At 41.3% G+C, this 27282-nt stretch overlaps 1 protein-coding gene across 1 annotated transcript in view; it reads left to right on the top strand.

Moving 5' to 3' along the window:
- The window catches only part of npas3 (neuronal PAS domain protein 3), a gene marked incomplete at both ends in the record, with an annotated part of 345031 nt that overhangs the window by 278543 nt on the left and 39206 nt on the right, over positions 1-27282 (top strand). Inside the window, one exon of the mRNA XM_083998776.1 lies at positions 8550-8730. Within this exon, the coding sequence (XP_083854902.1) occupies positions 8550-8730 (181 nt within the window). The remainder of the gene's footprint in view (positions 1-8549; positions 8731-27282) is intronic.

Genomic DNA, 27282 nt, shown 5'->3' with positions numbered 1-27282 from the left:
AGGGATTAACGTGCAGTAAATGACTCAAACCGTCGACATCCGACACTTTCCTCAGATTTCACCCAGACACATGTGACGATATTTAAAGGGATAGTAGCATTTTTTTTAAAGTGGGGTTGTATGATCTCCAAATAGCCCCTAAGTACTTTAATTGCAGTAGAAGACTCTCTACACTCCTCCCGTTAGCAACGCCAGCCCATAATAGCCCTGCCCAGAGATTTACAACATACAGTGTTGTGAACGGACCCAAAGAAACGGCCTATTTTTGTGGCCTAAAAGAGGTTTTACGTGAAAAAAAATACACAGTTCCATTGTTCGCTATAATATAATTATTTCCAGCCCCTCAAAGTGCAGGAAAAACACAGTTTTTATTTGGACCTAACCAACTGCTGATCGGCGGGCGCTAACCCTGGGCGGAGGGATACGTGAGTTGGTCAGGTCCAAATAAAAACTGCTTTTTTCCTGCACTTTGAAGGGCTGGAAAAAATTATATTATAGTGAACAATGGAACTGTGTATTTTTTTTCAGGTAAAACCTCTTTTAGGCCGTGAAAATAGGCCGTTTCTTTGGGTCTGTTGTTCACAACACTGTATGTTGTAAATCTCTGGGCAGGGCTATTATGGGCTGGCGTTGCTAACAGGAGGAGTGCAGAGAGTCTTCTACGGCAATTAAAGTACTTAGGGGCTATTTGTAGATCACACAACCCCACTTTAAAAAAAATGCTACTATCCCTTTAACCTCCGGCGGTCGGAGTGTGTGCAGCTTTAAATCTGGAGGATTTACTTTCCCCCAAGTTTAATAAATAGATAAATAACTAACTGCTAATGAGGTGAGAGGCCCTTCACAATAAAACACGACAGGAAACCCGTCATAAAAACACAGTGTCAACATTCGTCATCTGCTGATTGTGGCGCTGACAGCTGCAGTAAGAGCAGCGCCGTCGTCGACCGTCCCGTTTTAAATAAAGGTTACACACAGCTGAGCGACAACGGCGATGTAGCACTCACACACTGCAGCAGTAATTACAGCTGACAGCAGCACACACACTCGTCTAAAATATGGAGAAGACACTGATAAGAGAGGAAGGACAGATATGAACGCAAACACACACACACACACACACACACACACACACACACACTCTCTCTGGACGTCGGTTATCATCGTCACTCTTATTGTCTTTTGTCACTCGATGTCCTTGTCTTGGAGGGCGAGCGCAGCGATAAAGCCGCCGTGTCTGTTGTTGTTTTTAATAAGTTTTATCTGACGAGTCGACTCTAAACAGACACACAACAACAACAACGTCAAAACTCAAACCGAGTCCGACGGGAGGTCACGAGGACGCCGACGCATCACTTCCTGTTCAGCAGCAGCACACGGCAGCACGGGGTTAACGTTTTAATTATCCTCAGAGTTTCACCTCTTAATGGCTTCATAGGGTATAAAGGTAGATGTTTGCATTAAAGCTCCTTCAGAATAAAGGTAGATGTTTGTATTAAAGCTCCTTCAGAATAAAGGTAGATGTTTGTATTAAAGCCCCTTCAGAATAAAGGTAGATGTTTGTATTAAAGCCCCTTCAGATTAAAAGTAGATGTTTGTATTAAAGCCCCTTCAGAATAAAGGTAGATGTTTGCATTAAAGCTCCTTCAGAATAAAGGTAGATGTTTGTATTAAAGCCCCTTCAGAATAAAGGTAGATGTTTGCATTAAAGCTCCTTCAGAATAAAGGTAGATGTTTGTATTAAAGCTCCTTCAGAATAAAGGTAGATGTTTGTATTAAAGCTCCTTCAGAATAAAGGTAGATGTTTGTATTAAAGCTCCATACAGTATAAAGCAGGGATGTCAAACATGCGGCCCGTGGGCCAAAACCGGCCCACCAGAAGGTCCAGTCCGGCCCGCGACAAGTGTAAAAACTACATTAAAGACACAAGTGGCATAATATTAATATTGTTGAAATTGCATGTGTTTTTCTCATGAAATTTCAGGTTGTTCATAACATGTTTTGTAAAAGGATAGTTAATTTAATGTAAACATCTTAATAATGTACTTCTTTGCACTAAAACAAAGAGAAACGTGATGATTTCTCATTATTTCTAAGTTACTTTGCTCTTATTTTACCAGTCTGGCCCACTTGAGTATAAAGGTAGATGTTTGTAGTAAAGCTCCTTCAAAATAAAGGTAGATGTTTGTGTTAAAGCTCCATACAGTATAAAGGTAGATGTTTGTGTTAAAGCTCCATACAGTATAAAGGTAGATGTTTGTGTTAAAGCTCCATACAGTATAAAGGTAGATGTTTGTGTTAAAGCTCCATACAGTATAAAGGTAGATGTTTGTGTTAAAGCTCCATACAGTATAAAGGTAGATGTTTGTGTTAAAGCTCCATACAGTATAAAGGTAGATGTTTGTGTTAAAGCTCCATACAGTATAAAGGTAGATGTTTGTATTAAAGCTCCATACAGTATAAAGGTAGATGTTTGTGTTAAAGCTCCATACAGTATAAAGGTAGATGTTTGTGTTAAAGCTCCATACAGTATAAAGGTAGATGTTTGTGTTAAAGCTCCATACAGTATAAAGGTAGATGTTTGTATTAAAGCTCCATACAGTATAAAGGTAGATGTCCATGTGTAGTGTGATTATAAAGCAACTCTAGGTTCTATATTAATACTGTGAAAGTATCAAAGCCTCAGTCCACAGAGAAATTCACACAGCCTGTATTCAGAAACTGAGCCTTAAAACCAGCCGTCAGGACTTCCTGTCACATTGTGATGTCACAACTAAGCCCCGCCCCCTCACCACCACCTGGACCCACCATCCAACCAACAACAACTCGCAGGATTTTAGTTTCTCTGAGTGTTTTATTCTGAAATCTGCACAAATATATCAACAAAACACATTATAAAAGTATAAAACATTGGATCTTTAATGTTTTTTGTAATATTTTACAAATATACTGAGGTCATAGTTGAAGACAAACTGTTGGAAATGAATCTGTTCAACACTGATAAAAGCTATTCAGGTAAAACTTTCTGAACCACGTTTATAAAACATCACATTTCTCGTGATTTTCTGTCTTTTCAAGTTGAAAATCTGAACTTTATCATTCTTCAGTTTATTTTTCTTTCTCTAAATTGACTTGTTGAGGTGAAATATTGACGTAAATCAGATCTAGATGTTGAGCAGACTCAGACTGGAGGACACAGTAGCGGTGTTTGGACCTGAACCTTCATGGTCTCCTCCTTCCTGTCCCCTGTGAAGACAAAAGGACTCTTGAGGGAGGAGAGAAAGTAAAAAAAAAAAAAAAAAAAACATTATGATGGTGTTAAATCACTGGGCTGAGCTCTGTGTAAAAATGCTGGAAGGAGAACGTGATGTATAGCCGCCGTGGTTGCCAAGGTTTCCGTCCTGCTGATGAAAAAACTCAGGTCGCCATAGATCTTCCAAAAAAAAAAAAAGAAAACAGACACAAAGCAAAGCGTTAAATCAGAGTCTCTTTATTTGCAGAGGAAAACATATTGCTCTTTGCCACTGAGGCAGAAACGTGTTGACAGATGTTAGTTTGTGTTCTTTCCTATGACAGGCTAATTAATGTGATGTAAAGCGATTAGCTCGCCGCTTAATCAGCTGTGATGCACCGGGGGAAACGGGAACGCCAGAAGAACTTTAGCTCCGATTGGTTCTGAGTCTGGACCCGGGTCGAGGTCGGACGCCCAAACATCTTTTAACTCTCCTGTTAACTGTCCTTCTGGGTCAGACCCAATCTGTTCCCTCCATCCATCCTTCCTCCATCTTTACTTCCTTACTTCCTTCCTTCCTTTTTTTTTGGACCAATCAAAAGTGTTGCATATTCTCTTCAATCTGGTAGAATTTGATATTGGTACTGCTAAAATTTACAGAGTTATTGGGCTTTTTATTTTGCTGTCCATCCAAAAAAAGCACTGTGAAACCAAGGCAAAAGAGTACTGTACTCCCTACATTATATAATTCTATAATTTACTCAATTCCATTGGAGTAAAACCAAGCCAAAGTGCAGTATCTGCCATAAAACGGTCCAAATTGGTCAGAAAGACAAACTACAAAATACATTAAATCCAGTCCACCTTTATCTAATCAATTCTAGACTTGGTAGTTCTTCATAATTTGATGCTTAAACCTGACAATGAAAAACACAAAAAGCTGGTTTTCTCAGTTTGACATTTTTACAGATAATACTGCACTTTGCCTTTGTAGGGCAGGGATGTTCCCTCCCTCCCTCCATCTTACTTTCTTTCTTTCTTTCCACAATCATTTTCCCTTCCCTTCCTTCCTTCATTCTTCGTTCCTCTTCCTTCCTTGAACAAATCTGTTCCCTTCCTTCCTTCCCTTTTGACCCAATTGACCCAATCTGTTCCCTCCCTCCTTCTATCTTTCCTTCCTTCTTTCCTCCCATCTTTCCATTCATCCTTCCTTCCTTCCTTTCTAAGTCTGGCTAGAGTCCGGCTTCTGTCTTCTGGTGTTTTTTGAGGGTTTTCTCTGTCAGATTCGGTCCAGATGTGTTGGTGGCATCAGACAGTTGTGACTCGAGCCGTAGTGTGCTGATGCAGAGGAAATACGACGGAGATGCAGAGCTGAACGAAATGACAAACACGGCTCTATATAAAAACACAGATAAAAGATAAACAGGATGCAAAGAAGGACTCGATAAATACGTTTATTAAAGAGGAACTTATTGCACAAACAATAATAAAGAGGAGGTTATTGCAAAAAAAAAAAAATCCAATTAAATGAAGAGACCAGTCCAGAGACAGATCCTTTACTGTGATTGGAAATTAAAACACAACGAGATTCAGTTTATGAAATCTAAATAAATCGTAAAAGATAATAAATATATTATATAATATGAGATAAGAAGAAAGAAGAAGAAGCTGTTTTGTCAGTCGGTTGGTCTGTGATCTTACGAGCTTTAGGCCGAGAACACAGCGGATGTAGATACAGATAAGAGCGAATACACCAACCTCCCAGCTGAGTCATGTGATCTAGAGATTCAGAAAGACCTGATTATTTGTTCATTTGTAAACATTATCTATAATAGAAGCACAATGTGCAAAACTTGAACCCCTTCCGCCATGTCAAGCCCCTATTCCTCATACACTGAGATCTTATATACGTACAGTACACTGAGTAGCTGAAAACTGAAAGCAGGGATAGACTGAGTAAAGAATGTATCTGTACTCAGAAGTCGAGGTGAGTCAAATGTTTATGACATATAAGAGCAGGTAGATTTTTAAAGTGTTCAAGGACACACATTCAAAAACATTTTTGTATGAGTTATGGATTGAGTGACGGATTTTCTCCAGGCTTAGACAGGACCAAACGTCCCCCAGCCATTGAGTGTGGGTGGGCGGGGCATCATCGTTCCATCGTAGTGACATCAATGAAAAGCTCATCTGGCCAAAAGAGAAGCAAACAACAGTCCACTATAATAATAAATTATCAATTTTATTTGTAAGCGCTTTTACAGATGCTCAAAGACACTTTACACTTTAAAAATCATAAAATAGAGCAAAGTCAGAGTGGAAATTCTATTAAAAAACAGCAATAAAACAGTATAAAACACAAAAATTATATACAGTATATTATATTAACAGCTAATTTAAAAGGGTGTGTTTTGAGCATGGACTTGAATGTTGGGAGGTGTGTGCAGATACGGATGGGTTTGGGGGAGTGAGTTCCAGAGGGAGGGGGCAGTGATGGAAAAGGCACTGTTTAGTTTAAAGCAGAAGTAAGCGATCCGGTCGTTTTGGCTAATGCTGCGTTCCAGGCAGGCTTTTGAAACCGTAAATTACAGCTTCAAGTCACGACTTACGACTTTGTAGCGTTCCAGGCAACCCACTCGTGTTTTTCCGACCTGTTTTACCGGTGAAAGTCACTATAACGGCCACTCGTAACTTCTGACCGTGAACTCGTACCAGATCAAACTGGTACGACTTCACAGGTCGGAAAAACACGAGTTACGGGTTGCCTTGAACGCACCATAACAGTCCTCGTCCCTACGTCACCACATTCACGGCGTTCCTTGGCTGCACACACAGCCCTGCATGCCGTTCTCTCTCCTCATTGGATAAAAACTGTAGGATACGATAAATGTTTTCTCTTCGGCTCAGAGCAGAGCAGAGTGACTGACAGACCCGTGTTTCAGTCCAAACACTCTATAGAAGTGATTGCTGTCGGAAGATATAACTATTTAAGACTTATATTAACACAAATATATCACTTACTTCTGCTTTAAGCTGTGATTGTTGTATGGTGTGAAATCGTGTTCCTCGTATGTGACAGAAATAAGGTTTAACTGTTAACAAGGCTGTAACATTATATGTGCACTCATCTGCAGCGTCTCCTCTCCTCCAAAATAAACATCATTTACTGCTGCATTTATTCTTTGTATTCAGCTATGAGCCACTATACGCCAAACTTCCTTCAGGTATCCATGTTTTTTTTCTCCCGAGTTCCTGCAGCATGAACGTAATGATGTCGGAAGTCGGAAATTTCCGAGTTGGGAATCCCGACCTCCGAGTTGTTATGAACGCAGCATATTTCTCTGACAATAATCGTACCAAGAAAATCTATAATCGTGACATCCTTACACCAGACCGAGCATGCTTACATGACTGCACCCTGACCCTGACATTGAAGTTAAAATCCAGGTGGTGTGCACACTTCTCCTCCTTCTCCTTGTGAAGTTTGGACGCCACCACTTTCCGTAGAGTCGGTGCAGCTGCATCTCCAGACTGTGCAGCTGTTTCTGTGGGTCAACAACATGCGGCTTTAAAACCGTCGCTAACGAGTGGAACGAGCCGAGCGAGCTTCACCTCCGCTGTCTGTCGACTTCCTGCCCCGGCTCTGTGGAGTTAAAGCCGTAGTCGCCGCGGTAACTGGGTGGATGGATGTGTAATAATAATAATTCCACCTCGGCTGCTTTGTTCCCTCGGTGTAATTAGCTCCAGCAGCAGCGACTTTATGTAAAATAGTTTCTGCCAAGTTTTAATTGATTAAAAAGTCGGCGTGTTATTGCGACGGAGAACAATGTAGATCCAATTAGCACTGTAACGTGTAAACATGAACACTAACTCCCATGGTGCACCAGGGCCGGCGTGTGTGTGTGTGTGTGTGTGTGTGTGTGTGTGTGTGTGTGTGTGTGTGTGTGTGTGTGTGTGTGTGTGTGTGTGTGTGTGTGTGTGTGTGTGTGTGTGTGTGTGTGTGTGTGTGTGTGTGATTCAGTGATCAGTCTCATTTCTTAATCATCACTTTCTGCTCCAGATGAGACTTTATGAGGGGACTAAATTGCCTTAAAGGGATTTCTTATTAAAGGGATTACACCCATGTAATCCCCTTTGTCCCAGTGGACCCCCAAAAACCTGAACACACACGCACACACAAACACACACTTACACACACACACACACACAAACACACACTACACAGATTAGCATGTAGAAACTAAAATGTGCACAATGTTTTTGACACACAACGTTAAACGACGGAGCACGAGTGTCACATGACACCGTGGAAAATCGTGGACTTAATTGTGTACGTACATTTTGTTCATTACACAAAAAGTTAAAGTGTTTGTAAGTGTGTGTGTGTGTGTGTATTTGTGTGTGTGTTTGTTTGTGTGTGTATAGCGTAACGCTGTGTTTTGGCGACGCTCCCTCGTCTCATCCCCAATTAACAAAGACAAATCCGCTTCTATCGCTGCTAATGAGAGTCTTTAAGGTGAAGGGACTCTGTATTTATTTAATAAGAAGAAGCTTATTTATTCCATTTCCATGAGAAAGAAGAAGCAGCTCCGATTCTCCACGGCTGCTGAGGGACGGATTAGAGAGAGGAGGAGGAGGAGGAGGAGGAGGAGGAGGAGGAAGAGGAGGAAGAGCTGGAAAGAAAGGGAGAGGAGGGGAGGAACAAGCTGTATGAGTAAAGGTGGAGAGGAGGAGAGACGTATCGGGGGAGGAGGGTGACGAAAGGAGGGATTAGAGGAGGGGAAGAGGTGGAAAAGACGGAGTTACAGGTAGAGGAGAAAAAGTACACTGCAAAAACTTACTGCAAAATCTTACCAAGAATATTTCTAGTCAAAATGTCATTTCTAGTCAAAACAAATCAAATTATACTCAAAATAAGACTCATCACATAAAAAGCAGCTTGTTTTTAGACACTTTTTACTTCTTTCAAGCAAATTTTTCACTTGAAATAAGTAGAAAAATCTGATAGTGGAGCAAGTTTTTCTTTCTTATTACCAGCACAAAAAACTTGCTTTCACTGGCAGATTTTTCTTCTTATTTTATGTGAAAATTAGTTTGAAACAAGTGAAAATGATCTAAAAACAAGTTAATTTTTAGGTGATGAGTCTTATTTTAAGTGTAAAGAGATTAGTTTGACTAGAAATGAGACATTTTGACAAGAAATAAGACAAATATTCTTGGAAAGATTTAGAGTTTTTGCAGTGTAAAGTTGAAAAGTAAAGTTGTAGGAGTTTGACCTCTGACCTCTGACCTGTGTGACCTTTGTGACCCTGTGCAGGTGGAGCTGACCGGCAGCAGCGTGTTCGACTACGTGCATCCCGGCGACCACGTGGAGATGGCCGAGCAGCTGGGCATGAAGCTGCCGCCGGGCCGGGGGATGTCTCTGTCCCAGGGGAACGTCAACGAGGACGGAGCGTCGTCGGCCTCGTCGTCGTCGCACTCGGAGACGCCAGAGCCAGGTAGGAAAACAGGAAGTGGAGGTTCCTTCCTCATGTTTAGGTGACCTAGAGTTCCTGACTGGATGCGCTGGTCTGGACCGGGTTCAGGCTGAAAATATCTACAAATGAGTTGGTTTACAGGCTTCCTTCTCGCTCTTTGCCCTGTGTGAAATGCCCTGAAACAGACGCTTCTTCTTTTTTTCTTTTATTTATTTTGTCCGACTTCTCTGCTTCACTTTGTGTCGTCTCTACTGTTGTGAATCATGCGCACATGCATCGTCCAGTTTCAGTCAGATTAAGGCGAGTACAGTACATGCAGAAGAAAATCAGTTTCCACACTGCAAAAACTCAAAATCTTTCCAAGAATATTTGTCTTATTTCTTGTCAAAATGTCTCATTTCTAGTCAAAACTAATCTCTTTCCACTTAAAATAAGACTCATCACCTAAAAATGAACTTGTTTTTAGATCATTTTCACTTGTTTCAAACACATTTTGACTTGAAATAAGTAGAAAAATCTGCCAGTGAAAGTAAGTTTTTTGTGCTTGTAATAAGAAAGAAAAACTTGCTCCACTATCTTCCACTATTCACTATCCACTATTTTCTACTTATTTCAAGTGAAAATCTGCTTGAAAGAAGTAAAAAGTGTCTAAAAACAAGATACTTTTTAATGTGCTGAGTCTTATTTTAAGTAGAATGAGATTTGTTTTGACTAGAAATAAGACAAATATTCTTGGTAAGATATTTGAGTTTTTGCAGTGAGGTTCCTTTGCGCTGGTCTGGACCGGGTTCACATCATCTGGTTGTCGGACTAACGCGTTTACATGAACTGTAGTCGTCCAGTTATAGACGGATTAAGGCCATGATTCGGTTTCTTCAACTGTCATGTAAACGTACTGACAGATGTCCAAACATCTGCAAACATCTGTTGATTCCTTTAAAATCCTCCAGCTGTAGAAATCAATGATCAATAGTTCAACATCTCATCACGTGTCAAAGCTTCTTTAACCACTTGGACCTTTGTCAGGTTTCTGTGAGCGGCTCCACTCACACTCACTTTTAATCTTGTTTTCAATACGAACAAGAAAGATCAATATCTGATCAACGATTTGAGGTCAAATATGTTGTGTTTGTTCATAATTGTTCCTTAAAGCAGCAGCTCCAAACAAGTGAACTGTGGAGGTTCTAAAAGTGTGACAACAAACTTCGATGAACTCATTTTTGTTTATAATAAATGAACATTTGTTAAATATTTCAAAATTAATTGATATTTTTTGAAACATTATCATTCATACTGAGGCAACAAGCTTCTCACATGTTTTCAGTAAAATGAAAATGTGCAGCATTTGGCTCCGTATGATCGTATTCACCAACATTTTGAGGATTTTTGGGGGGAGTTTATTCAGGTATTTACTCCTGAGGCTTCACTAACATCTAAAGACTGGACCATATATATATTTACGTATATATATAGATTTAATACACAGATATGAAAAGTGGTTCTATCCACGTTAATCCAGATGTTTTACGTCACATCTGTTTCTCTGACATTCATCTGAATATCATCAAACCGGAGAGAGGAACGCGTTCTTCATTGGGATTCTTTACGTTCTTCTTTCTTTACGTGAACTAATTTTTTGTTTATAATAAATGAATGTAAACATTTGTTAAATATTTCAGAATGAATTGATATTTTTAAATACATTATCATTCATATAAATCAAAATTTGCAACATTTGGCCTCTGTATGATCGTTTTCACCAACATTTCGAGGATTTTTGGGGGAGTTTATTCAGATATTTATTCTTGAGGCTTCACTAACATCTAAAGACTGGACCATATATATATATAGATGAAGTGGTATCTGTCATTTTCTGATTGGATGAGTGAATCCACGTTAATCCAGATGTTTTACGTCACATCTGTTTCTCTGACGTTCGTCTGAATATCATCAAACTAGAGAGAGAACGCGTTCTTCATTGGGATTCTTTACGTTCTTTCCCTTTTTGTTTTACCTTCCACATGCTTTTCATTGTGCTTCTCTCTCCCTCCCTCTCTCCCTCTCTTTCTCTCTCTCCCTCTCTTTCTCTCTCATGCTGATGATAATTTAAGTATTAGGGGAAAATCCATTTATAAATTAAACAAAATGACTTGATATCCATCGAGTCCCTTAGTTCATCAGCCTGTTCAAACAAGGAGGGGAAGATTGGCTTTGCGACGGCCAGAGTCTTTGGAGACAGTGCGGTAATTAGATCTGCCGCGGATTTATTCTTGGCTGATTGGTGCTGGCGATGGGGGGGAGAGGGGTGCAGAAAGAGGAGGAGGAGGTAAAGGAGGTGCAGGAGGAGGAGGAGGAGGAGGGGGCTTTAAATTAATTGGAGTTCCATATTTGAGGTTTTTGTTCTTTTTTTTTTCATTCTTTGACTTTCTGCAAACCTCCACCCGAGCGCCCCCCCCTCCTCCCCTCGCAGCAGCAGGCGGAGGATGAGAGGACGGATATGTTGGTTGTCAGTGTCAATTTGTCTGGAGAGAGAGAAAGAAGAGAAAGAAGAGGAGGAAGAAGAAGGAAAAGAAGAGGATCTGAGACATCCGGGGGGTGTTTCCCAGCGCTAATTTGCCCTAAAGATATAAAGCCAATATGAAGATGTTGAAGAGAGGGAGGGAAGGGAGGGAGGGAGGGAAAGAGTGCTTCATATTCATGTCTGAGTGATTCCCAAAGTTAATTTGACCAGAGAGAGAAAAGAACAAGAAGAGGAAAAAAGAAGAAAAAGAGACGGACACCACGAGGACAAAGGTGTTTGTTCTCCCATGTTAATTCGCCTTGAAAGAAATCGAGAAGAGATGCAATGAAAGAAAAGAAAAGAGGAAGTGCAGGCGAGGGATGTAGGGACGTGTTTGAATGTGCATGAGTGCTTAGCAATGTTAATTTCTCCAAAGAAGACGAAAAAGAAGAAAAAAAACTAGAGGAGGGAAGGAGGGAAGGAGGGAGGGAAGGAGGGAGAGAGGGATGTTTCAGACGGACATGTATGAATGTGAAGGAGTGATCCCCAATGATAATGTGACCAGAGAGACGGAGAGAGAGAGAGAGGGAGGATTAAGATTCATGTATGTGTTCTTTAATGGTAATTTGTCTGGAGAAAGAGAAAGAGAAAGAGAGAGAGAGGAGAAGGCTCGTATGAATTTGTATGAGTGTTTCCCAGGAGGAGGAGGAGGAGGAGGAAGAGGAAGAGGAAGAGGAGGAAGAGGAGGTATCAGGTGGAAGTGTTGTTTCTGATGAAGAACAAGTTGAAAGTTCAGCTCAGTCAGATGAAATTGAACCAGTTCACTTCAAAATGTTAATTTATTGTTCTTCAGTCGTTCAGTTTTCCCTCAGTTGTTCTTCAGTTGTTCAATCAATCAATCTCCTTTATTTAACCAGGTAAAAAACTCATTGAGATTAAAAACCTCTTTTCCAAGAGTGACCTGGCCAAGACAGCAGCACACACACAACAGCTCAGTTGCACATCATCACACACACGACTCAAATAACATACAATCACACATTTCAGGAAAACATGATTAACTCTTTCGCGACCACACTAATTCCTCAGCACATCCGCTCAGGACCACATGTTTTTGGCTATTTGTTTACCTTTTATCTCACGTCGAACCGAACTCTGTACATCACCTAGAAACAAACGGTCTTCACGTGGTTGAAGAGTGACTTTACAACGTGCTCCACGAAAAAACGGCGATTTTTTCCGCCGTTTCGTTCGTGAGTAAGAAGTAGAAGAAGAGAGCTGGGTTTCTCCAAAAACAGAGCTCCCCCTCTAGTTTCAGAGAAAAACGCACTTTTGTGTCAAGTGGCAATCTGCTCATTTTACCGCTACTCTGCAGTGTGGCGTCTCCCAAATCATTTCTACGGCTAAATAAATATATTTGTAGGCAAATCTGGGGGGTGTGGCAGCGTGGAGAGCAGCGGTGCAGCGGTGCGGGTCTCTGGCCGCAGCGCAGCAGCTCCGGGACACTGCTGTGTGACTGGCCGGCAATGAGTGCTCTGGGGCGGGGGCGGGCGGGGGCGGCCGGGCACAGCGCCCGCTGCTCAGCGCCCGCTCTGCTGCACAGCGCCGTGAAAACAGCCGTGATAACGGGCTTTCAGATCAGAGTCTACAAACCAGAAATGTTTGTAACAGCACCGGTAAAAGTCGCCACATTTGTCGTCGGTCGCTTTTGTCAAAAGAGGGTTTGGAAAGTCGCCAGATTCAGCGAGAAAGTCGCAACACTGTAGCCGACAGCCGCACAGCGCTGCACGCTGTCCCCACAGCAGCATTCAAGGAGAACGATTACTCAAACAAAACCAAGATCACACAGTTTATAAAAAACATTATGTTTTGATTTTAGTTTAAAACAGTTTTACATATCAGAGGACTACCATATTCACACACAGGGTACCTCAGAGTGTCTATTATCATAATCTGTAAAAAAACGGTTTTGACGAGTTTACTCGTCAATGGTCGTGAACGTTCGGCAGGCTGTGACGAGTTTACTCGTCAATGGTCGCGAAAGAGTTAAACAACGCAATCACACACAGTCCGATTGAGCTCAATTCTCTGTCTATTATAATTGACCTGAATTCACCCAGAGTTACAAGATGTGTCAGTTTCAAGTCCTTCTGCAAAAGCCTTTTTGCCCAGTTCCGTTCTCACTCTCGGGACCTGCATCTGTATAATGTCCTGAGAACGCAGCACAGGCCACATCAGCTGAGGTTTCTACACATGTGTACACACAAATATGTAGGCAAAAGTCCAAGAACAGATTTATAAATAAAAGTCAACCAGTGAGAGAGTCTACGGACATACAAAGATGGACAATGTGCGACGGCATATTGCCCATCTCCACCTCAGTTGTTCTTCAGTTTTCCCTCAGTTTTTCCTCTGTTGTTCCTCAGTAGAACCTCCTCCTTTAGTTCAGCTGAACTGTTTCTCTGGATGGAAACACCTGCGGTTTTATGTCTATTATCTGTTTGTCCATCAAACTGCTTCAAACACTAAAACAAACTCTTCAGCAGTAGTACAGTAGTTATTGATGCTGGGCCGTCTCCATGGAGACGTGATGCCGTGTGACATTAAGCCGTCGTAAAACATGAGCGACCTTTGATACAACGCCGAAACCTTTATTTTATTTATTTTCTAGTTGTGTGCAGAGAAATCTCTTCTTGCTTTATTTTTACAGCGCTTTTCATACAAGTCAAAATGCAACTTAAGATGAGTGAAAATTGACTCAGTTTTAGACACTAATGCACCAATAATGATAATATATAATTATATGAATAGAAAAGAAAACTAAGTTATAATATAAATATCAGATAAAGAGAAATAAAAACACTAATTTCTGGTTCCAGCTCATTTCTCCATGTGTAGTTCTTCTGTTCATTGTGATGATGAAGATAGTGGAAGTGTTTTTTGTCTTTCTCTTTACATTTTCTTTCTTCTTTCACATTTAGTCCACGTCGTCCTCGGCCTCAGTCAGGGTTTAATATATTTCCAGCGGCTCCTTCGTCATTAGTTTTCATTGCAGTCGATACCTGGCGACGCGTCCTTCCTCCTCCTCCTCCTCCTCCTCTTCCTCCCTCCATTTATACATCTTTGTCTTTACTCCTCCCTCTCCAGGTTTCCTCCGTTCATCACCTGCTTCTTCTCTCACGCAGCAGCAGCAGCAGCAGCGATTAGTCTCTGATCGATCGCTGCTGACTTTGTTGGTCTGAAGTTTCAAACTCCACCATCACCGCTTCCTTCCTTCATGCTAACGGTTCACACTCAAGTGTTTTCTCTCTCTTTTGATTTCTGAAAAAAAAACACACACAAACATGATCTATAATGAACAAAACTTTTCTAACTATGAGTTTTGAAGCTCAAATACAAAATCTAGACAAATCAAGAGTGTATTTACGTCCTGAACTCTGCGTTTTTCAGCTCAACCGTTGTTGCAAAAACCATCAGGACGAGGCTATTTACTGACATATTTTATGCTGAAGAATGACTCGAGAAAATGTCTAAAGCTTCTTTTGACCACAGTCATCTCATTAAAGGAATAGTTCACCCAAAAAAAAAAGAAATTCGAATTAGTTTAGAGTTGTGAGTCCTTAAAAAAAAACAAAAGTACAGTCAGGATGAGCCAGTGAGTTTATCTGCTCTGGTTAGACTGGAGATTAATTAGCATTTTAGCATTTTAGCACCAGAAGAGTTTTTAAAGGAATAGTTCACCAAAAAATGAAATTCAGTCATTGTTGATGCGCTCTCGTGTGCATCATGCCCGACAAAAACATCCATAAAACTACACAAAAACCATTTAATATTCCTCCACACTGCTCGTCCACTGCAATCCAGTTGTCCTGAAGGGAGATAGTCCAGAGTTTACTGGAAACTACCTCATTGAGGCAAGTCCGGTCACATCTGCGTGCATTGCGTGAACGCGAGAGCGCACACCAGGCAAATTCAACACAGGACTGTTGAGGCTGTAAAAATGTCCTAAATGAGGTAGTTTCCAGTAAACTCTGGACTATCTCCCTTCAGGACACTTGGATTGCAGTGGACGAGCAGTGTGGAGGAATATTAAATGGTTGTTGTGTAGTTTTATGGACGTTTTTGTGTCGGGCGCTATTGCTCTCATATAAAGTTTTGGTTGGACTAGGAACCGGCCTCCCGGGTCTCCAGATGACCTTTGAGGAATAAAAAAACTACTCTGGAGTATTCACCAGCATGAGGGGGAGGCACTAATGACTGAATTTCATTTTTTGGTGAACTATTCCTTTAAAAAAAAAAACTCCTCTCATGCTAAAATGCTAATTAATCTCCAGTCTAACCAGAGCAGATTAACTGACTTTTGTTTTTTTAAGGGCTCCAAAAACTCCAAACTAATTTGCAGCTGGCTTCAGTTTAAAGGGATAGTTCAACATTTTGTCAAATTGACCCATCGCCATAATCCCTATAGTCATAGCAGTAGGTTTGTTACCTTTAATTGTCGGTGCAAGCTATTTTTAGAACGGCCGAGCAGAGCCGTGAGCTGCTCAGAGCTACGCTACGGAGGCTCATTATGGGATTTCTTAGTTTCCCTTCATCAAACTCATCAAACACACAATCCAACAACTCCACAACGCTTTGGTGGACAAGTTGTGAGCTGCACATTCACCACGCTATGAGATAATAACACAACGTTACCACACAGAGTTGTTTTAGAGGGAAATTCATGCAAAACCGCTGATGCACGTTGCCTTCAGGGACAGTTTTTCCAGCAAGCACACTCTGTATTTATCTCGAAAATGGCTCTGTTTCGTAACGCTCCGTTATTATCTCATAGTGTGGTGATTGTGCAGGTCACAACTTGTCCACCAGAGTGTTGTGGAGTTGTTGGATTGTGTATTTGATGAGTTTGATGATGAGGGAAACCAAGAAATCCCATAATGAGCCTCCGTAGCGTAGCTCTGAGCAGCTCACGGCTCTGCTCCGCCGTTCTAAAAACAGCTTGCACCGACAATTAAACCTAACAAACCTACTGCTGTGACTATAGGGATTATGGCAATGGGCCAATTTGCCAAAATGTTGAACTATCTACCTCTAACAAGCTCCGCCCACACACAATAAAGTTGCTTCCTCCCCTCCCGCCCGGCCGGCTGCACCGTCGTCATGACACATGAAGCGCACCCTCCCTGTGGTTTTTAATTACAGTCACGCTCATGAAGTTATTGAGATTGAGAGTTAAAATAGGAGCTGACCTTGGAGGAGAGAGGAGATGTTCCTTTGAAGCCGACGCTCCACTCGGCTCCACTCGGCTGCGCTCCTCTTGCAGCTAAAGAGAGTCATCTTTAAAAGCACATGACGCAATTTGACTAATATCAGTCAAGCTGCGGCTGAGAGGCTGAAAACGATCCGTGATGAGAGTCGTTCACGGGAAAACTCTCTCCTTCACTTCACACATCATCATCAGCCGAGGGTCTGATAATGTATCTAATATCTGCCGCCTGTTGACTTTCACCTCTGACCGCCTCGGCTGATGTGTGAGGCTGATGAAGGAGTTTTACACTTTGTACTTTTAAATTCATTCAAATTTAAAACGCTCTCCACAGCTTCAGACATCCAAGACAAAAAAAATATATCAAGTCCAGTGATTATATCTATATATTTATTGGATCATTAGGAATAGGTAAGATGGGAATAATATAAAGTTGCAACCTCTTATTCATCTGCACAAACTATTCTCTTATTTTCACTTAAATTGTTTCTATTTTAATTGTAAATCATTTTTTTCTATTTGCACTGTGTTAATGCTGCTGCTCTAACACAGTAACTCCACAGCCTGGGATCAATAAAGTACATTTTATAAATGAAAGAACTGATGGTTGTGAGTAAAAATTTGCGGCCTGGTGGGAAAAAAACAATAAATCTAACACACTTTTCACAGAATGTGAATTTCATTTATAGTTGTTGATTAGTAAAACTTTCACTCCTGGTCTCTGCTGAAGTATCGCTGAACCAGAACTGAAGGTTTTTGATTTTAAATGTTTAGATTTTTGTAAAAAGAAAAAGTAAGGTAACACTTTCAAATAATAATAATTCACACTATTAAGCATTAGTTAACTAACGTTTATTAATGAGTATTCATGTGTTATCAATGATGAATTCAGTATTTAATGCTTTACTAATGTTTAATAATGTGTTTTTATTATAAAGTGTGACCAAAAGTGAAATTTACTTCCTCAAATCTTCCTATTGTTGAGTTTTTTTGTCATAAACGGCTGATTTCAAACATCCTGATCATAAATAACGAGTCCGTCCTTTGATTATCCTCTGCACCTTCTCCTCTGATCGACTTCTGATCAGTAATCGGAGGATAAATCTCGATCGGCAGCAGCGTTCAGGCCCAGGATTACTACTCACAGAGCGCTGGTTTAACATTTACTGGAGACAGACTTCCACATTAATGATTCATATGTTCTGAGTCTTAATTCTCATTTTGAATTAAAATTAAATTCTGTGTCTCTAAAGTGCCTCTAATGTTTTATAGTGGATAGGAAAGAGACTCTTCAGAATAAAACACCATAGAGCTGCTAATTGAAGCTGAAATCTGTCGAGTTCAGAGAATCATTTTGACATCAGACGTTTCAGACGCTGTAAAATGCAAATGGACCAAAAAAAAAAAAGAAAAAAAAAAAGGGGATTTTTGAACTCGACAGATTTCAGCATCCGCCGCTGCATGACCACACACTGATGACATCTCTGACACAAACACACAACACACTCCTCACATCCTTTGTCTCATCCTCGTATCATCATCATCATCATCATCATCATCATCATCATCATCATCATCATCTGAACCCCGTCTCTCTGTCTCTGTGATGATCTGTTTCGCCTGCGGGGCCGTCAGTCGCTACACTGACGATTTATTTATTTATTAATTTCCCCTAAAACACAGTATGAAAGGCCACAGACGTTCAGATTTACTGCACTGAAGTGAAGTGAATGCACCACCACCAACATTCAGAGTTAAGGCGAGACACTAACAGGCAAAAACACTGTTTTTTCATGCATCAATTTTGAGATTTTGGGCTATTTTTCTTCCTTAACATGTATTCTTTCAGAAAAGTCAAAAGAAATGGTAGAAAATCCACATTAAGGTTTTTATTTTACTTCATTTTGTCTCTTTTGTCAATAAATTTCTCCTAAATTCACCAAAAGTTAGTCTGACCCATGTCATGTCAGGTATCATTGTAAAGCTATCTCTCTCCTGAACAATTATGTACAGTAGGCTCCATAAAATTGTCATTTCCTTTGTATCCGCAACCAATCGTAAAAGTACGATTTACATTAACAATCTATGTAATTTTACAGTCTAAGTCTTTAAAGGCCGTTTTCTCAGAAAGAGTTTTTCAGACTCAGACTCTGAGCTAGAAATTTCCACTTCAGCAGCACTTACAGACACCAAACCTTCCACTTTGATCCTTTGCTATATTCTGAAGGTTTTTACAGAGGGGATTGTTGATATATCATTCACAGCCTCATTTATACAACATTGTATTCCTACAAACATGGAGAAATTTGATTTTTTTTAGGGCTGGTGACAGTATTTTCTCATTTACAGAGTGATAAAAAGAGATATCCACAATCCTCCTCTGTAAAAACTTCTGACTCTAATATGTCAACAAAATAAAACAAGAATTATGAAAGTAGCTTTATCCATTGTTCAGATTTCTTTTCTGGAAATATATGCAAATTAGCGCATATTTCATTAGATATTGCCTCATTTACATACTTAAACATAAAATTTGACAAAACTTGTAATACAAAAAATATTTCTGTTAATGTGAGTGATAAACTTGGGAAGTTTCATGGTGATATCTGTTAGTTAAAATTTGTACCCTATTCACCTGTAGTGAAACTTCAGGTGTTGCACCTTCATCATTCACATTCACACTCACACCATCAAACAGAGGCGCTGCTGCTGCACCGGCGTTTAATTGAGTATTTATTTCAATTTTCTCTCATCAGACGCAGGAAAAAACGCCCAAATTTCCACGTCGTCCCTGAAGTAGCAGCGAGCGACTCTGACTCTACCCTTCAGGAGAAAAACACCATAAGTTCTTCATTATTAGCTCCTCGCGGTCTAATTGTCCGCGGCGTCGCCTTATTCCAACATCATAAGTCTTTGATTATTGTTGCTAATTACGCTATTAGCACAATGGAGGAGAATAATTCCTCATAATCGCCCGCATTTATCATAATTACCCAAGTTTACAGTCACCTACGTTTAATGTCATTTAGAGCGGCCGGCGGCTGCAGCGGCGGCGGCGGCAACCACGACGACGACGACGATGGCGACCGCCGCCCAAGGACAAACCCACAGACTGTGTGTGTGTGTGTGTGAACATGGTGAAGTGTGTTTCTATTTGCATTTGAAATGTCACTGGCACTCCACACCAGGAGGCAAAGGTCAGATCTGGCGGGATACGCACACACACACACACACCTACACACACACACACACCTACACACACACACACACACACACACACACACACACACACACACACACGTTTTTCTTCACCTTTCGTTCTGTTTGCCTCAGAATCTGGTTTCAGATCAGTTTGTTTCCACACGTCACAGAAAAAGAAAAAGAAGACGAAGAAACTGTAAAATATCATAATTGATATAAGTATGAATGAAATTAAATGAATGAAAATCAGCTGTTTCCATGGAGACTGCAGGCATTATCGATTGTGTTATCATATGTGATGTCACACTTCACTTATTGACTCAAGGTCAAAACACTTTTTAACCACTTCACACCAACTAAACAGGCTGCAGCTGGGACTAGTCTGTGTGGCGGAGGGATATTACTAAAGAGTCGATGTTGTCAGATTTCACAGTCCGTTTATTGTCTCTTGTATTTAAAAGTTAGGTGTTTGCTGTGTGTAGTATTTTTGCTTGTGTGTTGCTGCTGCACCCTGGGGTTTAATAAAGACCTCGGCCTTTTGGTCTGAGTCCGTAGTCGGAATTCAAGACCAAGACAAGATCGAGACTTTAAGGGGGTCGAGACCAAACCAATGCGAGACCATTGTCAAAACCTTTAGGTTATATTCAGTCCCAGTCCTCATATACAGTATATATGATATTTACATTATTCCTCCTCAGCTAAAAAAAGACAAGATGATTTGATGTAAAAGGGATGGTTCAGACAGAGTTGTTTTAGAGGTAAATTCATGTAAAACAGCTGATGCACGTTGCCTTCAGGGACAGTTTTTCATCAAGCAGTCTCTGAATTTCCCTCTAAAACAACTCTGTGTGGTAACGTTGTGTTATTATCTCATAGCGTGGTGAATGTGCAGGTCACAACTTGTCCACCAGAGCGTTGTGGAGTTGTTGGATTGTGTATTTGATGAGTTTGATGAGGGAAACCAAGAAATCCCATAATGAGCCTCCGTAGCGTAGCTCTGAGCAGCTCACGGCTCTGCTCCGCCGTTCTAAAAACAGCTTGCACCGACAATTAAAGGTAACAAACCTACTGCTATGACTATAGGGATTATGGCAATGGGCCAGTTTGACAAAATGTTGAACTATCCCTTTACTGTAACATCAGATCGGTGCATCCCTCTATCCTGAGTCTCTCTGACATGGATTCAACACATCCGCTGCTACAGGTGGATCAGTCAGGTGTGTGTCTGCAGCCTCAGGTGAACCCAACAGTTTCACATTAAAGAGCTTCTTTCTCTTTCTTTTCTTTCCTTGTTCTTTTCCTTTTTCTTTTTTTCTTTTTTCTTTTCCGTCAGCAGACCTGCTAAACGATTTCCACGGAGCAGATCCTCTAAACTCCACACTCACTGGGAGAATTAGTCACAATGGATTTAGCAAAAGCGCTCAAATTAATTAAATCAGTGTCATGAGTGTTTTTTTTTTAAAAGAAAAGCAATAAAACCACTTGAGGCAAACAAAGAACTTTTCAGAGGCGGAGGATTATTACTAAAGCAAAATTATCCGTTTGGTTAAGTTTTATTAAACCGCCGGCCCCTAAATGGAATCTTTAGAGTACACAATGGCCAATCACAGCCCATTATTATTAGAGTTTTCTAATTAGGCTTCTTAACGAGGACGGGGCTGTTTACAATGGAGCCGCAGCTGCTCTGATAACGACGGCAGAGGACAGGGCGGCTCAGGACGGACGACAAATAAAGCGCTCCTCTCCTCTCTTCTTCCTTCCTTGCTATCTCTCTGTCACCATGGCGATAACACACGGGAAACTTCTCAAGGTCCAAGAAGACTCAAGTTTTAATTTTACGTAATGTGTGTGTGCTTAAAGAGAAGAGAAAGACGAGAGGTGTGTGTTTGAGTTTGAACTTGGCAGTAAAAGAAGGAATACAGAGAAGGAGAAGGAAAGAAAGAAAGAAAGAAAGAAAGAAAGAAAGAAAGAAAGAAAGAAAGAAAGAAAGAAAGAAAGAAAGAAAGAAAGAAAGAAAGAAAGAAAGTTAGGGCAGACAGATGGAGAGCAGAAATGATAAAGTGGTGGAAGAGAAAGGAGGAGGAAAAAAGAACAAAGGGAAGAGAAAATGAAAGAGAATGAAAAAAGAAAAACTGGACAGAAAAGAGAGACCAAGGAAAGAGAGAGAGGAAGTAATGAATAAAGGAAGATTGAAAGAGGAAAGACACTAGATATCTGGAGGAAGGAGGTATAGAGGAAAGAGGATGAAGGAAAGAAAAGATGAGTGGAACAAAGGAAAAGAAGTACTGAGAATAGAAAGAAGAGTAGGACATAACGTATAGATGAAGCCAAAAAAGAGGGGATGGATGAAGGGGATGATGAAGAAGAGAAAAGGGAGAAGGAAAGTAAGAAAGTGAGGTAAGATGAAGAGGACAAAACAAAAAAGAAAGAAAGAAAGAAAGAAAGAAAGAAAGAAAGAAAGAAAGAAAGAAAGAAAGAAAGAAAGAAAGAAAGAAAAAAAGAAAAAAAGAGGTGAAAAAGAAAGGAAGAGATGGAAAAGAAACGAAGAGAAAAAGCAGAAAAAACAGAAGTTCTGGACTGAAAAGAGAGACCAAGAAAGTAGTGAATAAAGAAATAAAGTATCCAAGATATCTTGGAGGAGAGGAAAGAGGATGAAGGAAAGAAAAGATGAATGGAAGAAAGGAAGAGAAGGACTGAGGAGTTATGGAAAGAAAAAAAGAAGTGATAGGAAGTGAGGACGGACAGATGGGGAACAGAAATGATAAAGTGGTGGAAAAGAAAGGAGGAGAATGAAAAAAGAAGAACTGGACAGAAAAGAGAGACCAAGGAAAGAGAGAGATGACGTAATGAATAAAGGAAGATTGAAAGAGGAAAGACACTTATCTGGAGGAAGGAGGTATAGAGGAAAGAGGATGAAGGAAAGAAGGACGAGTGGAAGAAAGGAAGAGAAGGATCGAGCAGTTACGGAAAGAAAGAAAGAAAGAAAGAAAGAAAGAAAGAAAGAAAGAAAGAAAGACTGGATGGCCTCGGGCTGAGCTGGACCAGGGTCAAAGGTCACAGAGGCTGCATGGCCACACACACGTCCATGTGGCCGCGGCGCGCTCTGATTGGTTAAGAATTAATGAAACAGAATCATAAAATCTTTTTTTTAAAATTCTAAATTACGTGCAGCGGCTGTCGTCCGTCTGCCGTCTGCCCAATTTCAGGTGAATGCAGCATGAAAAATACCATTGAGTTGCTTGAGATATACACAACCACAACGCTAGATGGGAGGAATTCCTACACAATGTCCCTTTAAACTTTATTTAAAACAGAAACAGGACCGGAGTTAGTTTAGTTGAGATGAACTAAAAGTTTGTGTGTGTTTGTGTGTCTGTGTGTGTGTTGTTGTGTGTCTGTGTGTGTGTTGTTGTGTAGCAGCAGCTCGATGAACACACTGCGGCGTCTATTCCTCCTCACGCCTTCCTCTGATTACCGATGCTAATCTGTTCAGTCCGTCCATCTGTCCCTCTCTCCGCCGCCGCCAGGATTCAATTACACCAAACACACTCTCTCCATCTTCTTCTCCTCCTCCTCTTCTTCCTCTTCTTCTTTTTCTTCTTTTCCCTCCTATTCTTCTTTCTATGTGTGTGTGTGTTTTCTGTTTTCTTCTCCTCTCTTTCTGTCTTGTTTGGTGGTCTTTTATCTGGGGACGCCATCGTCTTCTGGCCAAACACAAACAGAGACGAGCAGAGAGAGAAAAGAAATTAAAAGAGGAAATAAAAACAGAAGGACACAGAGAGAGAGAGAGGAGGAGAACAACGTTAAAGGGATAGTTCACCCAAAATTGAAATTTCACTCATTATCTCCTCCCCCTCATGTGGACTAAGGGCTGGGAGAAGTTTCAGAGTCCTCCGTGGCTTCTCTGAGTTACAGGGGGTCTCCGTGCAGCACTGCATGTCCATATGTGACCCGTTCTATCAAAATGAGTCGGATGTTGCAACGTTTTATTTTTAGATAATCAGCTGATAACGTGGAAAACCCATAGAAAATAGAAAAATGTTTACCCTAATTTCAAAGCAATGGCATTCAAAAACAATCTCCCAAAGTTTCACAGTCCAGATAATTGAGAAAACGCACGTAAATGATGATTAAAGTTGACCTGCAACTTAAACCCTCTGAAAATGAGCGTTGCTTCGGTGCAAAACATGAAATATCTCCTGAACCGTTCATGATAGAGACGAGCTGTAAACTGCATCTGAATCGCGGGATTCTCCGCTTTCCGACGGTCATTGAATGGTGCCTCTATGGCGAGAAGGGACGGGTACAGAAACAGATGCTAAACCGAGTAGCATCGACGCTAACAGAGCGTAGCATCGATGCTAAACCGAACGTAGAAACGATGCCAAACCGAACGTACACGCTTGCACGTGTTTTACAAAATGTCAACAAAACATGACAACTTCTGAACCGTTTATGATAGAGACGAGCTGTAAAAAGCATCTGAATTGTTAGATTCTCTGCTTTCCGAGGGTCATTGAATGGTGCCTCTATGACAACAAGGGACCGTATAGGGTGCGTGTAATCACGTGGTACAGGAACAGATGCCAGAGTCACTGGCAAAAACTTTAACTGCAATTTTCTCAGGTTTTAGAACGGAATAAGAGAGTGAAAGATCGTAACTCAACTTTGAAATTTGGGTCACTGTGACTCATTTTGATGGATCGGGTCACATATGACGGTTGCAAATGGATACCAACTGTCTTCGTAACAAAAAGACACAGCAAAAAACATCCAAATACCTCCATGCTGCTCGTATGTAATGTCCCTCTTGTATTGAAGCCCCGAAATGAGAAATTGTCCCGAAAAAAATTAAATAAGTCCATATTTCAAGCTTGTTTGTAGCGGAAGCTTCTCGAAGCTCCTCTTCCTGGTTGTCGTGGTGTGTTCACTGTTTGTCCGGCTCTCTGGTTGTTTTCAGTGTAAATGCCACGATGCGTTCAGGCGCCTCTCCTCTCGCTGGGAAATCTGAGATCTGTGATATTTATCGTGTTTGTTTTTGTATTTGTCGTCATCACACAGACGCAGCAGCTGTGGATTTTACCTGTCGCACATCTGCATCGCCCTTCTGACCGGGGATGTGTGTGTGTGTGTGTGTGTGTGTGTGTGTGTCTGTCTGTGTGTGTCTGTTTCCTCCCTCCTTCCCTCCTTCTTTTGTCTTTTACATTTCCGTCACTTTCTCCTCACTCACTCACGTCTCCGTCTGTCTCTGGAAGTAATTATACAGGTTACAGATACAGACAATTACTTATTATCTCTCTGTTCTCGTGTGTGTGTGTGTGTGTGTGTGTGTCCATGACCTCCGACCTTGTTCCAAACAAAGACGAGCTGTCAATCTCGTCTTTGTCATATCAGAGAACACAGATTGTCTTTTCATTTACTCGTCTTTCTCCTCTCGTCATCGCTCCACTTTGTTGCCAGATCTTTGCGGTTTCTTCCTTTACCCATCATGCATCTGTGAGAAACGGTCCTATAAGACCGTAAGAGGAAAACATCTGTTTGAACCAAAACCAACGTATGTCTTCATCGGGTCAAAACATGAACCAAGCAGGTATAAGAAATGGATAAAGAACAAGAAGATCTTCAGAGGAAATATAAAGGCGTCTTTTTAGTTATTTTGGAGCAGTATCTTTATTATTATAATCTATTTAGAGCTTTTATTTTGAAAGGTTCTCTGCTAACAGAAAACAAAATTAACACGAGTTCAAGTTTAATCATCAGTTTATGATTGATTAGTTATTGATTATGTCCACTAATCATCATGGGTTATTGATAGACTGTCCACAAACATTTGGCCTCCTCTTCTCCTCCTTCTTCCTCCTCTCCTCTCCTCTCCTACTTCCTCTTCATCTCCTCTCCTCTCCTCTCTTCACCTCCTCTCCTCTCCCTCTACTTCATCTCCTTCTTCTACCTCTCCTCTCCTCCTTCTTCCTCCTCTCCTTTTACTTTGTCTCCTCTCCTCCTTCTTCTTCCTCTCCTCTCCTCCTTCTTTTTCCTCTCCTCTCCTTCTACTTCCTCTCCTTCTTCTACCTCTCCTCTCCTCCTCCTTCTTCCTCTCCTCTCCCTCTATTTCATCTCCTTCTTCTACCTCTTCTCTCTTCCCTTCCTTCTCCTTCTTCTACCTCTCCTCTCCTCCTTCTACTGTACCTCTCCTCTCTTCCCCTCCTCCTCCTTCTTCCTCTCCTCCTTCTTCTACCTCTCATCTCCTCCTCCTTCCTCTCCTACTTCTCCTTCCTCTCCTCTCCTTCTACTTTGTCTCCTTCTTCTTCCTCCTCTCCTACTTCTCCTTCCTCTCCTCTCCTCTCCTCCTTTATCTTCCTCTCCTCTCCTCCTTCATCTTCCTCATCTCTCCTACTTCTTCTTCCTCTCCTCTCCTCCTTCATCTTCCTCATCTCTCCTTCTTCTTCCTCTCCTCTCCTCTCCTTCTACTTTGTCTCCTCCTTCTACCTCTCCTCTCCTCCTCCTCCTCCCCTCTCATCCCTTACTTTGTCTCCCCCTCTTTCTCTCCTCTTTTCCTAGTCGTATCCATTCCCAGCGGAGGAAGACGAGGAGCTAAAGACAGATTAGAAAAGCCTTAAAGTCCCGACACAGGGAGATCACTGAGGAGGAAGGAGGGAGGGGGGATGAGGGGGGAGGGAGGGAGGGGGAGAGGGGGGTGGAAGGAGAAAGAGGAAGAGAAGGGTAAATGTCTCTGTGGAGGAAAAGAAGAGAGTAGAAAGAGAGAGGAAGACAAAGCCGGGTTCAAGTCGTCTCCAGACTATTAGAGCTGTTTGATTTGAGCTCATTGTTCTGATGAGACTGTCAAAATAAAAGTCTGTTTTATCACTGCAGAGGGAGGAGGGAGGGAGGAGGGGAGAGAGGGGGAGAGAGAGGGAGGAGGGGGAGGGGCTTTACCTGTCTTTACCTTTGGTTCCCAGGCTTCTGCATTGTGGGAAAAGGCTTTGAGGAAATCTACCATCACACACACACACACACACACACGGTTTCACACAGATTTAAAAGTACAGAGTGAAGGAAGTCTGTGTGTGTGTATTTTGAATTATTTTATTTTGAAATTTTGCGAGGCAGCATCTCTTCCTCCTCCTCCTCCTCCTGTCTTTCTCCTCTCTTTTCCCCTTCATCCACCTCTCCTTCATCATCCTGTCTTGCTCCTCCTCTTCCTCCCTTCTTTACACACACCTCCGTCTTTTCCTCCTCTTCCATTCTGTCTGCACCTCCCCTTCTTCCTCTTCAACATCATTCATCCATTTCCTCTCTCCTTTCTTTCTTTCTTTTTTGTTTTTTCTCCTCCTCCTCCTCTTCATCTTACCTCACTTCCTTACTTTCCTTCTCCTTTTTCGCTTCTCATCATCCTCCACCTCCATCCCCTCTTTTCTTGGCTTCATCTGTACATACAGTATGTTCTACTCTTCTTTCTATTCCTCCGTCCTCCTCCTCTCCTCCTTCTCTTTTTCCTCCGTCTTCCTCCCATTCCTCCTCTCCTCCCCCACTTCTCCTCCTCTTTCTCCTCCGTTTTCCTCCCTTTCTTCTTCTTTCTCTCCCTCCCTTCCTACTCTTCCCTCTCCTT

This window comes from Trachurus trachurus (genome assembly GCF_905171665.1).
Source record: "Trachurus trachurus genome assembly, chromosome: 22".
Lineage (NCBI taxonomy): Eukaryota > Metazoa > Chordata > Actinopteri > Carangiformes > Carangidae > Trachurus > Trachurus trachurus.
Note: the sequence above shows the minus strand (reverse complement) of the source record. Positions and strands in the feature narration are given on the sequence as shown.